General features: G+C 49.5%; 1 protein-coding gene across 1 annotated transcript in view; it reads right to left on the bottom strand.

Moving 5' to 3' along the window:
• Positions 1-279: 279 nt before the first annotated feature.
• Actbeta (inhibin subunit beta) overlaps positions 280-16,013 on the bottom strand; it is a 138,082-nt gene continuing 122,348 nt past the window's right edge. The window contains exons 2-3 of the mRNA XM_077657866.1: positions 6,638-7,008; positions 280-6,084 (exon numbers count right to left, since the gene is read on the bottom strand). Of these exons, the coding sequence (XP_077513992.1) occupies positions 5,656-6,084; positions 6,638-7,008 (800 nt within the window). The 3' untranslated portion in view covers positions 280-5,655. The remainder of the gene's footprint in view (positions 6,085-6,637; positions 7,009-16,013) is intronic.

Below are 16,013 nucleotides of genomic sequence, written 5' to 3'. Positions count from 1 at the left end.
GTGCGCAAGTAGTGAGTATTGTGGGCCCATGACAGAGTTGCGAATAGAAAATAAAGCATTGGATGAAGTCTGATGGCGGAAAAGAAAATCAGTTTGTACTTTTTGAACGCCCTATAATTGAGCTTCAAAATATATCGCAAGATAGGAAAATATTGATTATTTGCTCAAACAGCGAGGCTATAATAATGCCCTGCTTTCTGCCTCAATGCTGTTTTCAGATACTGAGAAAGTTTTCGCAAATACTTCAAGTTCTTTTGAGCATTCTCATTCTTTTTTTTTCTGTCGTTCATTGCGTATAGAAATCTCCGTTCACCGTAGCACGTCCTGCTTGCTGTCTATCAGGGGTTCCTTCGAGACTAGGTGTTTCTACTAAAACCCTGCCTCTGCAGCTTTACGTGACACCAGGAATAATTTTTTATTCTAAAAGTGTGAATTGCTCTACATTAGCAAACATTCCTCCGCTGCCTGAATCTGCGCATTCCTATGCAAATTCAAATGCGTACGGCAGCCTTCATCGCTGATGCGGCTGTCAGCAGTAGCTAGATTAATTGAAAGTTCGGGGAGAGCCTTTCCTGCCTCCCAGTGATCACGTGACTGTCGTTTTTTTTTATTCTTCGCAATCTGAGTCGGTCCGTATATTAATCAAAATTACTTTCAGTTGGATGAGTTTATTTGGACGCGCAAAAAAAATCCATCACTGCACTCGCGGTAATGTTATCCGCTAAACGTACAAAGCTGCCACTGCGGAAAACCAGCGGTCTCGCAAGCTTGGGCTCTACAGAGAAACGAGTTGAATGCGGAGGACGGGCGGCCAAGTTTAGTATGGTTACAAAGTATTACAAAGTGCACTCGACGCGGCGCCTCGTTAGCACTCATTGTTCGCGTTTTAAATTAAAAAAAAACAAAGTAAAGGAAGGAACGCGAAACGGAACCGGCCGCATGCGCACTTGAAGACGAGAGCACAGTCATCCGCATTTCGCCGGCCACGCAAACTCGGCGTGTGATCGCCCGGCGCGTGCTCAGGCCAAGCGTGTCTACCCGGGACGTCCCTTTCTTGCCGTCGGCCGGAGTACATTATTCATTTTCCGTTCGCTTCGCGGCGCGCATAGAAAGCGGACTGCTGCGGGTGAAAAATGGCTTCTTGCCTCGGCTCCACTAGACGACAGGGGCAGAGACAACAAGTAAGCAAGAAGAAGGCATGAACAGAGCCAAAGAAAGAGAGAGAGAGAGAGAAGAAAAGAAAAATCCAACCAAGACACGAGAAACGGAGCGTGCGAGTGGGCGTTAACAGTTTTCCCTGCAGCTTGGGAGCTCGGTCGCTGTTCAAATTCCGCAGTTTTTAAGTGTACGCGTGTGCGGGCACCGTCGGCCTGCGACGTCGGTGCAATGCAAACAGAAATAAAGCTGTGTGGGGAAGCGGGCGGGCGGCGCGGAGTCTTTGGGCCGTGCGACGATCAAGACAGCGCGCGTGCTAAGCCGACGGCCCGGCACGCAATTCACTTTGCGTCCCATGCCTTCTTCAACTGGCACAGCGACGGGGGAAGATGGGGAGACGAGGGCAAGGGGAGAAAGAGGACAAGCCGAAGGAAAGAAGGCGCTGAGGAGGGAACGTTTCCTCTTCAGATAGGGATAGAAAGAGAGGGGTGACGAAAAAGAGTGACATCCGCAGAGATGTTATATGTCGGAGAGGGAAGGAGATAAGGAGCGTTAGTGGAATAGGGAGAGAAATAGGGAGCGAGATGAAGGCTTGGCTAGTCCTCATCCCTATTTTCCACGATTGGGTGACGGTTCTGCCCCCGGTTTCCCTAGCGCAGCTTTCCCTTCGTTCTTCCTGCGGGGCCGGGGAGCCTCGACTGCCCGTCAAAACAAGCTCCTTCTCCTTCCTCCACTGCGGCACGCTAGGGAGCACTTTGTTTGCGGCTCCAGACGAACGGGTCACTCGCCCCGTCCACTGCTTCGAGCCAACTCTGCGTAATCTGTCGGAGAAGGTTTTCAAAGCGGCAGCCTCGCGGGATGCCGTCTGCATATTCGCTCACTTCAGAAGGGGAAACTCTCAGGCAGACACTTTGCAACACCCTTTTAAAGCCCCGCACTGTTCGGACAGGTTCAGACGGAGTAGCGAGAAATTTGTCTGTTTTCCGATGTCAGGTGATGACCCTTGAGAAACCTTCGAATTCTGTAAAGTACCAAAGTGGTGGCTGGAAGAATGAATAAATTTTTCGACTTCCTTCGATAGCTGGGCCATATTCGCCGCGACGAACCACTCGCGCTCGCTGTATTCGCCGAACTGTTGCTCTTGTTAAACCTTTTTCTTTCCCATTTTACCACGGCACGTACGATCTCTCTTAGCGCTTCGGGCTTTTACAAAATGCACTGTGCATCGAACTGTGAGCGTAGGCTGCACTAGTGGGAAGTATGTGATGAAATATTTCAAGGTAGTGAGGATCACTAGAACACATCGCTGTTGGTGACGCGTGAAAGGTATGAAAGGTTATAGGTGTGGGTTGGTGGCCTCCGGAACTAAGAAATAACAAAATATAAATATGTAAGCGCCTGCTTGAACCTGGTAGAAATTTGTATGCAGCCTGCTTGAGCCGGCTGTAAACAATTCAAACAATTCTGATGGACCGGAGCTACGGACGCCGGATGCCAGAACGAAAAGAAAGTGAATGCAAAAGATAGCGTGCTGGAGGTGCTGACCTAGACCCGTACACACGAATTTTTGCCTCTAAAATGAGATTCTTGAACCTCCGTTAAATAACGACATTTCTCATTACCGTCAGCGCTACTGGCAAGTAAATGAATTGAGCGAGGAATGGGGCGGAAATAACGCACATTTCTAACGACATTTAGGGAAACATTCAATGCAGGAGATGGAAGATATCTTCCCTACCGCTGAAAGAAGAAGGTGGTCTGCGACTTAAGACATAGCTGTCGGTGACAGTTACTTTGATTAGCAGCTCTTCTAGGACATCAAAAAAGTCACGTGCGACCATGTTATATATAGTTCCTCTATTAACTGAGAATCTTGAAAGTTGCTCATTTCTTACGTCAAAGAAGCACGGAGGGCTGAAGAAGGCTGTACTTTACCATTAAACCATTCTTTAAAACTCCATAGCATGCTGTCAATAAAGCACATTCATTGCTTATGATTCCACGCTTTCCAAATCGCTAATTTTAGAAATAAAGCCGCGTTTTGCTGTTCAACCGATGAGTGTTTAAAATCCGACAATTTCCCCTTTCTTTGCAGTTCGAAATATTTCAGCGCTCAGGTTAGAAAAATTGCTGCAAAACAGCAAATACAGTAATTCCGCAGTCTTTTTTTTATTTCGTTCTATATTTTGCTGCTGCCCCCCAACTTCCAAAGTTGCACATTATGTGACGGATATTTGAGTACTCCGTCACATCTCAAGACGATCAATTAACAACTTAATATTTCGATTGTACTCGCGTATTCCTTAATGTGGAGGCCACTCTTCCAGACGCCTTCTCCTGTTATTCCACTGACTTATCTACGATATGGCACTTGTTTTCAACACACCACGGTCCAGGCACACGACAGAAACATAGAAAAACAAGCTGCGCATTGAAGCGAGCACCAAAACAGCCTTTCCGGCTCCTACTTTGAACCTTTAGTGGACAAACTTTACCGGTATAAATTAACTGGTCAACGACAACCTTTCGTCATATATCCCGTGTCTATAGAGTAACCCTGCTTGTTAGGATCCGCGTAGCACTATCAGCAAGATGCAAACATGGAGGCGACAAACAGTTTGCAGCAGAGCACTCTACAAGGGCGTAGCTCGGCTAGCGAAAGAAGTGCCTCTCACTTGTGATTTGCTAGGCGGCACTGGAACTTCACCATGAAAACATCCATAGTGCCGGTTCGGCCTGGATGCTTTATCAATTCGGTGATGTGATCCAGTAAGTGTTTCCTTAAACACAGACGACCACTCACCTATAGACCCCTAGCAACTGCTCCATATCAGTTTTCTGTAGATAAAAGAGTAGAGATAAAAAAGACAACGTGATTTGAAAACGTGTCGGCCAGTTACGCTAACGTCAGGCCTACTACCCCCATTGTGAAGCCAGAATCTAAGGGATAACAGCATCGCAACGCGGGCTCATTACCAGGAATTCTAGGCAAGCGCTTCTAGTTTCCTTCGCTGCCACCATGTGGCGCATGGATTTGAATACTCAAAAACAGCATGCTGACGTCATCAGTGATGTAAGAAAGGAAGAGAGTGACTGAGTGGCCGTAGAACAGAACGTGACAAGCCGCTAGGCTTAGCGGTGCTCACTGGCTCTGTCCCGAATTCCTAGTATAATGTTACATGGCCGTTCACTGCGACGTCACACCTGAAACTCATTTCACTGGCTGAGCTATTCCCTTGCAAATCTGCTCTGGCTCTGAAATGTCTTTTATATTGCTGGTGCGTAATATAAACATCTATGTACATACAAGACACAGCAAAGAACACAGAGGAGTCTGACAGAGCCTTATTCACAGCCGAGCTTAGCATAAATCCGCAGTATTGAGACCAAATCGCCACCGCCGTCTGGTTCAGCGCCCACCGAGGGGCGGCGCTGATTCCAGGGGAAGTCGGCAATGAATACACGCGGAGACACAATGCGACACCTTGTCTGGTGCGCTGGTCGTGATAATACAACGAGATTCGTTCGCAACTTTCACAGCAGACGGCGAACACGGGGAACCATATCGGAACTGCGTGCACGGGCAACAATGCATTCGCAGGCTCCTCAGAGGAATTCTGCAAAAAATTACGCCCACTTCTTTGTTTGGTTTGCTTTTTCTGCAGACGCCACTGTGGCCTTTGGAACACAATAGTAAGAGCAGAGGAAAACTGCGGACTGAATATTTTGAGTTCTTAATATCCAGGCACTAAATCAAAACACAAAAGTAAAACATCTTGAAATGAATGATATAAACTCTTTGATGAAGCGCTCGGTTTGGATCCGCTCGCGCATAATAGTTAAGCGTCTTTCTTAAGTGCTGTTAAGCAAGCAATCGGGAGAATCTATGAATCGGGTCACATTAGCAGACGTGACGTTAAAATTGAGTCCCAGCGACCGCAAACGCCGTTTAGGACGGTCCCCCGTGTTCCTAGGTCTTCAGTGCGAACGTTCGCAGGGAAAAGGAAAAAGAGAGACGTAGATAAAAACAACAACAAATGTTCGAGGCTAAACACATTTTGGGCAACCCGTGGATGAACGGGGTCACGCGCTGTGGCCCGAACACGACGGACCTTGTCGGCACAACCTTGGGGGTCGGAGCCCCGAACACACGACGGCCGCGCGCCATAGTCTGCGGCCTCACTCACCACTCACAGCGCAGCGCGACGCAAAGGTCTCTTCGCCGAGTCGCGCACAAGAGACGTCCTCCGTCCGGACACCAGCCCCGCGTGGAGAGAGAGAGAGAGGGGGAAAGAGCACCGCACGGGGGGGGAGGAGAGGCTTGGTCCGGCGGGTGAGGGCGGACTGACTAGAACAAGAACGCACCGAAGCGGGCGCGCCCCTCCGCACCCTCGAAGCGTGGGGTGGGGGGCAGACGGCCGCAGCGTATCACAGACGACACCGGGACACTAGAGAGCCGTCCAGGGTTGAAGTGGAAGAAATGTCCTACGCAGACGAGCGCTACGTGCATCCGCACTCGTCGACGATCATCTTGGGCAGGTCCGACTTGATGATGTTGTGGTCTCGGTCGAAGTAGATGAGCGACATGGGCGACAGCTTGGTGGGCGCGCAGCACGGCGAGATGGAGGCGTACGGGTTGCGCAGCCGGTACTCCTCGAGCACGTGCGCGTGGAAGTAGCGGAACATGTCGGGCGTCCGGGGCCGGCCCGCGCACTCGCCCATGCAGTAGTTGGCGAAGTAGCCCTTGGGCGCGATGATCCAGTCGTCCCAGCCGAGGTCCTCGAAGCTCACGTACAGCGACTGCTTGCAGCACTGCGTCACCCCCTCGCCGCACCTGATGGTGAAGCGCCGGCCGCGCCGCCGCGACACCAGAGCCTCGGTGGCGACGGCCAGGAAGGGGCGGCGACGCCGCCGCTCGAACTGCGCCACCTGCGACAGGGGATGCAGGGATGCGCGGTATAGACGCACCTGTGTAAGCACAGCTGCACCTACATGCGTGGTCGGGGCACCTATGCATGTGCGTGCCAGGACACTTATACAAGTGTATACAGGGACGCCCGTAGATACACGTGCATCTATAGGGACGCCTACGCGTGGCAGGAGCGCCTATGGATGTGCATGTGGGGGCACTTGCAAATGTATGTAGGGACACGTACGCAAATGTATGACATATATGCACTTGTTTGTAGGGACACCTACGCAAGTGTAAGGGCGCCTTTAGTTCCAGGGCGTTGCTTTCCCTCGTGGCATTTCCTTGTGTTCGGAAAAGATGTATGCTTAACTCCTACACTAAAAAGCGTCTTGCTATGAGACTCAAGAAGTGACCGCTGCGTAACGGTGGCAGTTAGCCCCTGCGCACTAGTTTTCAGTAACGCAACCAGTAAATTGATTAACACATAATATGAAGCAAAATTTAAAAGGCATCGCTAGCTGACTTCCCCTCACAGCACATGCACACGCACCGTCCCAGGAGGGCACGCACCTGTATGCCTGCGGGCCCGCAGCCCACGCAGTCGACGAGCAGCGTGAGCTTCTTGCGCGAGCCGTCCCCATGGTGGTGACCGGGCGAGGGGGCGAACCAGTGTTGCACGGCGGCGCGCACGTCCACGCGCCTCCAGCCGTGCGCCGAGGCGTCCACTTCGACGGCTGCCAGCAGGTCCATGCCGGCATCGAGCGGCGCGCTGCTGCTGTTCGACTCGGCCACCCGGAACACATACAGGGTGGCCGTGCGGTTTCCGCCGCCGCGGGAGCGTACGTACAGCCATAGGGAAGCGGACACCACACGCAGCCGGTGCGTCGGCCGCTCGGGGTTCTGGTGGAAGTCCAGCAGCATGTGGCCGTTCACCGTCAGCCCTGCGCGGAGGAAGCGGTATCATCGTCGAGAGACGTCTGCTGGAACGGAAACTCAGCTCCAAGTGCAAACGTCACGCAGACAGAAAGGAATCAATCTTATGTCTGAACCTTTTGTAAATGAAGGGTCACGTCACAGAGTCAACCATATTCTGGAGGGAGGAAGTACTTCAGCCGGTCAGCTCCAGACACGCAGCCAGGCCAGTGGGTCACGTTCTATCTCTTCCTTCACTGTCCTTTCTTCTTACCTTCTTTTCACTATCAATTTTAAATAACATTACAGCCGGGTTTTCCGTAAGAACAAAAATATATATCCTTCTTTCTAACCTTCTGAAACAACGTGCAACCTGACGCTCTTCGATGACTTTTTGCATTTCTGCAATATGCACCCTTGACCGCTGCGGCGTTGCAAGTAGAGTAAGTCGTGAAAATGATTCCTTCTGTTTGCAATAAGCGCTTGTCCGTTCCGAATTAAATCATAGTTCGATACGATTAGTATGTATGTATGTATGTATGCATGCATGTATGTATGTATGTATGTATGTATGTATGTATGTATGTATGTGTGTATGTATGTGTGTATGTATGTATGTATGTATGTATGCATGCATGCATGCATGCATGTATGTATGTATGCATGTATGTATGCATGTATGTATGTATGTATGTATGTATGTATGTATGTATGTATGTATGTATGTATGTATGTATGTATGTATGTATGTATGTATGTATGTGTGTATGTATGTGTGTATGTATGTGTGTATGTATGTGTGTATGTATGTATGTATGTATGTATGTATGTATGTATGTATGTATGTATGTATGTATGTATGTATGTATGCATGTATGTATGTATGTATGTATGTATGTATGCATGCATGCATGCATGTATGAATGCATGCATGCATGCATGCATGCATGCATGTATGCATGTATGCATGCATGTATGCATGCATGTATGCATGCATGTATGTATGTATGCATGTATGTATGTATGTATGTATGTATGTATGTATGTATGTATGTATGTATGTATGTATGTATGTATGTATGCATGCATGCATGCATGCATGTATGTATGTATGTATGTATGTATGTATGTATGTATGTATGTATGTATGTATGTATGTATGTATGTACGTATGTACCTTGTGTGTATGTATCTACATGTGTATATAGTATCTATGCCTTTCTAAATACACACTGGCATATAGAAAGAAGCAGCATAAACGGAGAAGACACGGTATAGTTGCTGTCCTGTGAATCTTGTCTGTTGACCTTTCCTACGGTCTTACCGTTCAATCTATCATTCCTGCCAACCCCCGACTAGGGCGAATTTTTCTTTTTAGTACCAAGTTTCTGTGGAACCTTCATATCTTTCCTTTGTAATCGTATGACTGTGCTTTGGTGGTTGCTAATGAGTAATTACCCTCTTACTATATATAATATATGTGGGGCACCGATTGTGAAGCACTAAAGGCAAGTTTGCTACCCATGGGCTGAATTTCACGAGCAGTGCACAAAACTACTACTGATTCCGCCCCACCGAGATTCCCACTTTTGTACGTGATGTGCTCTATCCAGACACCCGCACTATAGTGAAATCTAAACATTCAGTACTTTTCCAAGTGTCCGAGCGCCCCCGCGTTCACAGTCCGCAGAGTTTTCAGTGAGGTCCAACTCAACTGCTCAGCTTTTGATCTGGTACTGTCTTCAGTACGCGCTCGCATCAGCAAATAGGCGCCGTCTGCGTTTTGCCCTCCAGTCTATGGGTCTAGCCTGATTCTTCCAGCGACCGACGCAGCGTCTGCACGAGGCGACCATACTCTTGTCTACCAGTGCTGCGCCGTGATTCCTTCAAGACTTCCCCCATTTACTGCCGCCAGACACGTCTCGTTTCAAGCTCCTTCCGTTGACTCCGAGCGCCTGGACCGAACAAATGACATCTTTGCGAGCAAGTCGCGTCCGCGCTTTCAGGCGGCAGTGCGTCTCCCTCGTACCTGCTGACGCGCGCCTGCGCTCTCGACCCCGGCCCGCGCTCGGTAGCGCACCATGCAAAGATATTGCACTGTCTCGGGAATCTCCTTTCAAAGCCGCACCGTTTTGCAGCCTCGCATATGAGGATGCAAAGACGGGCAGAACATCTCGTTATGTGGCCTCAAAACACGCTGGGAGAACCGGGATCGAAAGAGAAACGGAGAAAATGAAAGGGGCAAAAAAGAGGGGGGGGGGGGGGGTGTAAAGGGCAGCGTTATAAATCAAAATGACAAAGAAAAAAAACGCCCGGACAGCCAGAGCCTTCAATCTCCTAATGGACTAAACATTTTCGCGAATAACACAAGAAGAAATTCGAGACATAAAGGAAGCTGGACCAAAAAAAAAGGTAGAAATAGCGGCGACTGAGATGCCGGCGGCGCGCGGTGTCCATTTGTCTGACTCGCGAGCCTCTTCCTTCTCTCCGCTCGCTCTCGCCCGCGTTCTTTCGGCTCGGCCGCCGCCGCCTCAACCTCCGCGACTCCTGGAGCGGCCGGCGGCGGACCGTGTTTGATTGTTATGTTTGTTTTCCTGCGTCCTCCGCCATTCCGCTGCTTATGTTCTGGCGCAATTCTCGCTCACCGTTCTCTTATTCCCTCGCTCCTTTCTCATCGACAATCCTACGGCTCCGTCCTACGGCTGCATCCCTAAGTTTGTCCCCATTTTTGCCTTTTTTTCCCTAGCTATGCCCTAGCTATTCCCGAGCCGCCAGCGCATGCACCGCGAACCCTGCGCTTAACTACTCGGCTCTCCCTTTTCCTCCCATTGATCCTGCCCCCCCCCCCTTGCTTGTTCCTCCTCCACTCCCAGATTTCTTCTTTTTATTTTTGAACTTTCTAGTCAGTATTGTGAGTCTTTCCTGAAATACAGTGACCAGAAGGGCCCTTATAGATCGTCTCGATGACTTCTATAAGTACGTGGGACGAGTTGGAGCACAATTAGAAGCCGGAAAAAGTTCCTGTCCCCAACGAAACGCGACCACAATGAGTCACAGGGAAGAATGGTTCAGGTGCCCGCCGTTCAGCGAGGTGACTAAGACGCCTGCAATCACTGCACTTTTGTTTGGTTTTTAGGAAATGGTTGCAATTACTCCTGCTAGCGTAACAGCGAATTGACAGGGATGAGTGTAAAAAAAAACTGTTAGGCGATCATCAGTAGATCATTTGAAAGTGTTAGCAGTCAAACGTTCGTTATATACGAGGATGACACACTAAAGTTGGCTACAACCTCGGTCCAGACACGAAAGCTCGTTATATCCGAAGTGGCATACTTAGGTTCGTTATATCCGAGATGACATACCAATGTCCGTTGTGTCCGAGGGAGCACTCCTACTATCTACTCCTTCTTCTTGTGAACGCGTCCTTTTGAGCTGTTTTTTTTTTATCCGCGACCATTCACCAAGTGACCCAACAAGCTACGTTTCTTCAATATCGGCCACCTGCCACGGGGGGCAGGTGGCAACCTGTCCACCGGTGTGGGCAATCTGCTTCCCACTAGCTACTGACAGACGGCGCTCGCCATTTTCGCTTGCACAGGTCCTTCAAATGCTTACGCATTAATATCGGTCATTAGCAACGTCCGAAGGTTCATTCCCCATAATCAGCAACGATCAAAGCAATAATTCCGACTATAGTTATCCCAAAAAAGCAAATAGGCACGAAAAAGTGGGTGTCCCTTAAAGGCTTTCTAAATGTTTAGCATTTCAGTGGCCTCTGAAAGGGGACGAATTTATGGGCATCTGAAGAACTCTTGGAGGGAGTGGTTGGGGGGAGGGGGCGGTGTTACCTGAACAACCAAGGAAATTAGGGCTCTAATTATGAGTTACTTAATTAAATAAGAGTCTAATTAAGAGGGCGCAGCGTGCAAGAAAGCGAGCCCTTATATGCCGCGACACCGGCCAGCGGCGCGCACAGTTGGTCAGCAGTGGCAGAAGAGCGACGCGCTTTAAACGAAACCGGAAAGTAGTGTGGTCCGATTTTCCTCCAGTACGAAATGCTTTTTCTGCACATCCCGACTAAGGTTGCGCTGGACAACGAGTGTGACTGAACAGATAAAGAAAAAGAAGCCAGAGACGCTTTCTAGTCCGTTACAATACGGGAACCGATGCGCGACTAGATAGAAAGAGATGGACAGAAAAAAGGAAAGGTGAAAAAACTGACCAGGCGTAATTGCGCTTGGCTACCCTACACATGGGGAGGGGATTAGGGACAGTAAATAAGAAAAAGGAGAGCAGTTTCAGTTCGTCTTGATAATGGAATGTGACCGTGGTCATAGGACCATCGTTTCCAATGAGGACGGAAAACAAAAAACAAGCACGCCTCCAATTTGTTCACTCGCCATAAGTCTGTGGATTTCAAATATTTATAAGAAAAAAAAAGATTCTTGGGCAGATATGAGAATACCATTACGGTTACACAGGCGGTCTCCAATGTTCATTGAGTCTATGTACATGGAACACAGCTATAAGCGCCAAGCATTTGAAATAATACTTTATTATCTGGACTTCACGCACTTCCATCGCTGAATTGAGTGCGTCGAACTCAGCTCATGTACACAGAATTCCGGCCATGCTTCCTACTTGTCGGTGCAGTTTCCTGTCGCGAAGAAACGAATCGTTTGAGCGGCTTCAAGAGGTGTGGCGTCAGACCACGTGACTAGTATGTGGCAACGCATACGTCGTTTTTTCTTAAGCGGATGATGGATGTCTCTGTGTTATGTGACGGCCTTTGATGAAGTCATTTTATGGGTAATCCACTCCCATCATCCAAGTTAACAGAAGGGGCAACTCCCGAAATGACCAAAAGGGTGCCGGAGTCCAGGAAAAAAGGGAACATCATACGGCTTAATTGAGGAAGGGGGAGATGGTCATTGGGCGGCAGAAAAATGAAGAATCTCAAATCTCAGGCAGGTCGCGTGTGCCAGGTGACGCTACACTCCACGTATGGAAAGATAATTATGCAGAGCATAGAGATTTGCACAGGTCGCAAAATCAAAGACATTGAGGAGCGATGCAGACGTCTTTCATCTAGCCAACCGCTCGCGTCAGAAGAAGAAACTGGTCTTCATTAAACAATGCATTCGGATCTGCAATGAGGAGGTAATAGGGAGGGAATCCAATGGGGAGTCAGAAGTGAGGAAAACCCGATCGGGCTACACTTTCATCATGTGACCAATGCGTGAGTCCAAATTAATGAGATTCTACTGTACGAACAAAACGCTGTGAAGTAAGAAGCAGTCACATATAACTGCGTAATCACTCTTGCAGCCCCCCCCCCCCTTCCCGCTGGTCATTGAGGCGTCCTTCATAGCTTGAGTCACTTTGGGACGTTAAACCCTCATAAACCAAACCAAACCGAAACATTGCTGCCTTTCAAAACAAGAAGCACTTAGCGGTTTCGAAACGTCCTTCTTTAATCTTACGGGGGGAGGTCAGTGACTGCCCAACAAGATGTTCTCTTAGGACTGCTCTTTTCTTTTATCGCATAACGCCTGACCAGACGAATTTCCGCCAAACTCTCGAATAAAAACAACGAAAATGTAGCGCATCGCACCGTCGAGAGAGTAGATGTTAGCATCAAATGCGTTGTAGGGCACGAAAAGGTGACCGCCCTTCCGATACGCCCACGTTGCCTCCGTGCCAGTCGATCAACGGCGATACCGCCACGAACGAGGGGCAAACTAACTGGCGTCGCGGCTATTCAGATGGGTGGCCGCGCGTCATAGCGCATTGCAGTGCTTGCACTGCCGCTCCAAAAATGACGCGCCTGGCGGGGCCCCGGCAGACGCGGTAATGGTTCGCGGGCAGCCATGCGTCAACGGCTGTGTACGAGCTCGCGGCGGTCCATTCCCTAAACCCCCTTCCTCCTTCATTCCCCTCCTTTCTTTCCCCGCCCCGGCTCCGCGCACAGCTCTATTACTAAACTTTGTCGGCGCAATCTGCGGGAAGCAAACGCAAAGTACTTGGGGAAGTTTCCCCCTTTTTTTTCGTCCTTTAGGGCCGAAAATAAAGACGACGTACGCGTGCATCTCCCAGTGGTGCAAAGCAGCAGATACGCGCAAAATGCGCTGGAAACTTCTTCTATGACGGATGCTGTATCCTGGAGACGAGACGGATTTTTCTTCTATAACTTGTTTGTTTGCACGTCTGCAACTACTCTTGCCCAGCCAAAGAGCACAATGCTCGAGTCTGGGCCTGATCTCTCTCACTCCAAAGCAGAAAAAGGGAGAGTTGGGGAGGGCATTTATCTCTGCCCAAAATCTGTGGCCCTCCGATGTTGAGGAGGAAAAACATGGCGGAGTTTAGCAGCGGCCACACAGCAGCAGCTACAAGAAAGAAAGGTGGTAGTGAGGCGGCACTAGAGTGCGGCACCAAGATGCCCGCCTCGGCTGTTGCTTCTGCGTCGAAGCACGCCGTCCCGTATTTCTGCCGCCTTCTTGTCTGCCGCCGCTCAACACCCTTTTCGCCCCCCAGTGGTCGTCCCAGTAAGCTCTGTGGCCTTCCTGTTAAGCGACGGCGCTAATGATGCGCCACGCGACAGACAGAAATGTTTTGTTGTTCGTCTAGGTGAGTATAGAGTTTGCAGGAACCCGCGAATAAGGCGAGTTTTCCTTACGCCGGCGTCTTCTAGTAGTGTCGGTGATTCTTCTATTCATAAAGGTGATCGCTTAAGATCGCGTTTTGTCTGGGTCATTTTGCTTCTCTACTTTTCTATTTATTTATTTATTTATTTATTTATTTATTTATTTATTTATTTAGTACCTCAAAGGGCCACTAGGGGCATTACATGAGGGATGGGCTAACATATCATTTAATTAGGTCAGTGATGAATGATTTGAATGATTACAGGTTAGGAAGGATAAAAGCTTCAGCGGGCAGGTTGTTCCACTCTCTAGTGGTCTGGGCGAAGACTGATTTCAGATGCGCAGATGTAAAGATGTGGATGCTAGAGGTGTATAAACAGCCTTCGGTTGACTGATGCGAAGGGAAAGGCGGTGTGCAGCGGTGATAACGGAATGACTCAAGGGGGGACGACAAAACCTGTGGAAAAGGCAGAGTTTGGTAAATTTGTTTTTAGTGCTGCTACGCTCGTATGATATGAATAATCGAAATACACGAATCTTATCGCGCGGCTCTGGACGGACTCAAGGGTTTTGGCTAGGTTATTTGTTGTTGCTACAGCATAAAGAGCCCTTTTTCAAGCCTATGCGTGGTCTAGCCATCACATTGCATGGCAGACGACTGCATGCACTAATATGGCATACGAGCAGGACTACGGAATGGGAAGTTTCTGCGAGCACTTAACTATCCTGAACATTGGCAGCATGTCTTTGGGAGCGAGAAAGCAGAAGACGCGATTAAGAATTATTTTCCAACGCGAGTGGTTCCGCACCATTTCGGCAGTAGATTAGATAACAGGATAAATAGTTCCGTTTTTTCCTAATATAGTAAATAGCACAAAAAATGCAGAGGTTAAGAAGAAAAAGGGATTTATCAGGGTAGAGCACAAGAAACGACTAAATCATTTTCGCTTGCCGTATATTTTTTGCGCGCTGGTTACCACGTGGAAGCTGTTCAGAAATCACCAAATAGCCCAATTCTCTCCTTTAATTGCTGTTCCATCGAGACACTTTTTCCTTTTTTTTACAGCAAAAAGCGACCCGCGTTCGTGTAGATCACCAGAAGTTCATCGTTTCATCCTCGAAGATGAAGCTTACGCTTTTGTAATGATTGATATAATAACCGAACGAAGCTGGGGATAACAAGGAGAGCGTTCAGATTGGCAGCCTGGGTGAAGACAGGCGAACCAAATCGTTCAAGACGCCTTACAGGATTAAGCGACAGTGAGGTACATGACACCAGTGCTTGGCGCCGTGGTACACGTGCGGCTTGACTCCGTGCGTCGGGTTCACAGCCGCCGAAACAGATAGCCCAGACGGAAGCCCATACATCCCTATTTGCGCTCGGCCGCTGTAAAATTAGATTTAAGGCAGACGTCGTCTTCATTGCGCGTCTGGTCTTCCCCTTCCTCATTCATGCTCCTTATTTTTTTATTATTTCTTCGGCTTATCGGGTGTCCACAGGTTTCAGGAGGACTCAGAGCGAAGGACCTTGAAGGAGCAGTTGACAGTGTCACGGATTCTCTATCGCCCGCCGTGCTATAGTTGACCCCCTCTCCCTTACTCTAACCCGGACGCCCTGTCTGGACAGTCTGTCTCGAGGGCAAGTACTGAGCTGTAACAGCAGGGAGGAACGCATCCCGACGCAGCGGCCACCGCCACTTGGTGCGGGGAAAAGATGCCGCCCAGATCGAAGGGCGAGCCATAAAAGAGGCGCACAACTGCTGGCTACAGCCTGGCTTGACCGTGCGCGTCCCCTGTTTGTGACAGCGCGCGACGGAGGCCAGCGTTTCCACCATCGTCGGATACTCCTCTCCGCGAGCTGCAAGAAATATGTGCGCGCGGGCGCGCCGGGAGTCTGTTCGGAGGCGCACGCTGCCGCGCTGCTACCCAAGAGCGTGCCGAAGACTGAAAGAGAACGGGAGAAGGAGGGAAGAAAGAAGAATCAGCAGAGAAAACGAAGGAATGATGAAAACCGAGGCGCGTCGTCGTCGTCTGTCTGGTCTCGCCGGGCAGACGAGACGCTAGCGCGGCGCAGGGCGGCATTAAGTAAATGCACCCTCCGCGCCTCAGCCTTCTTCGGGCAAGGCTGGCAGGGCGCTCTGACCGTTTTATAGGGCCGTCATTGGGAAAGATTTTTATTGTACGATGTCGTCCCCACCCCCTCCCCTTTTCAGCTCCCAGCGCAATAGCGGAGGAGGTAAGGAAAGGAAGGGGCAGTTTCGATATCTCTCTCTCTCCCATCACAGTTGACCAAGTTGTCCCGAAGTCCTTCAGACACGGAGAAGTACATGTCCCGTCGTGCGTTGACAGCTTATGTCTCTCCCCGGGTCCGCTGCATGCGATGGCGTCAC

This window comes from Amblyomma americanum, chromosome 3, assembly GCF_052857255.1.
Source record: "Amblyomma americanum isolate KBUSLIRL-KWMA chromosome 3, ASM5285725v1, whole genome shotgun sequence".
NCBI classification, from domain to species: domain Eukaryota; kingdom Metazoa; phylum Arthropoda; class Arachnida; order Ixodida; family Ixodidae; genus Amblyomma; species Amblyomma americanum.
The sequence above is the reverse complement of the archived record's forward strand: the minus strand, read 5'-3'. Positions and strand labels throughout refer to the sequence as shown.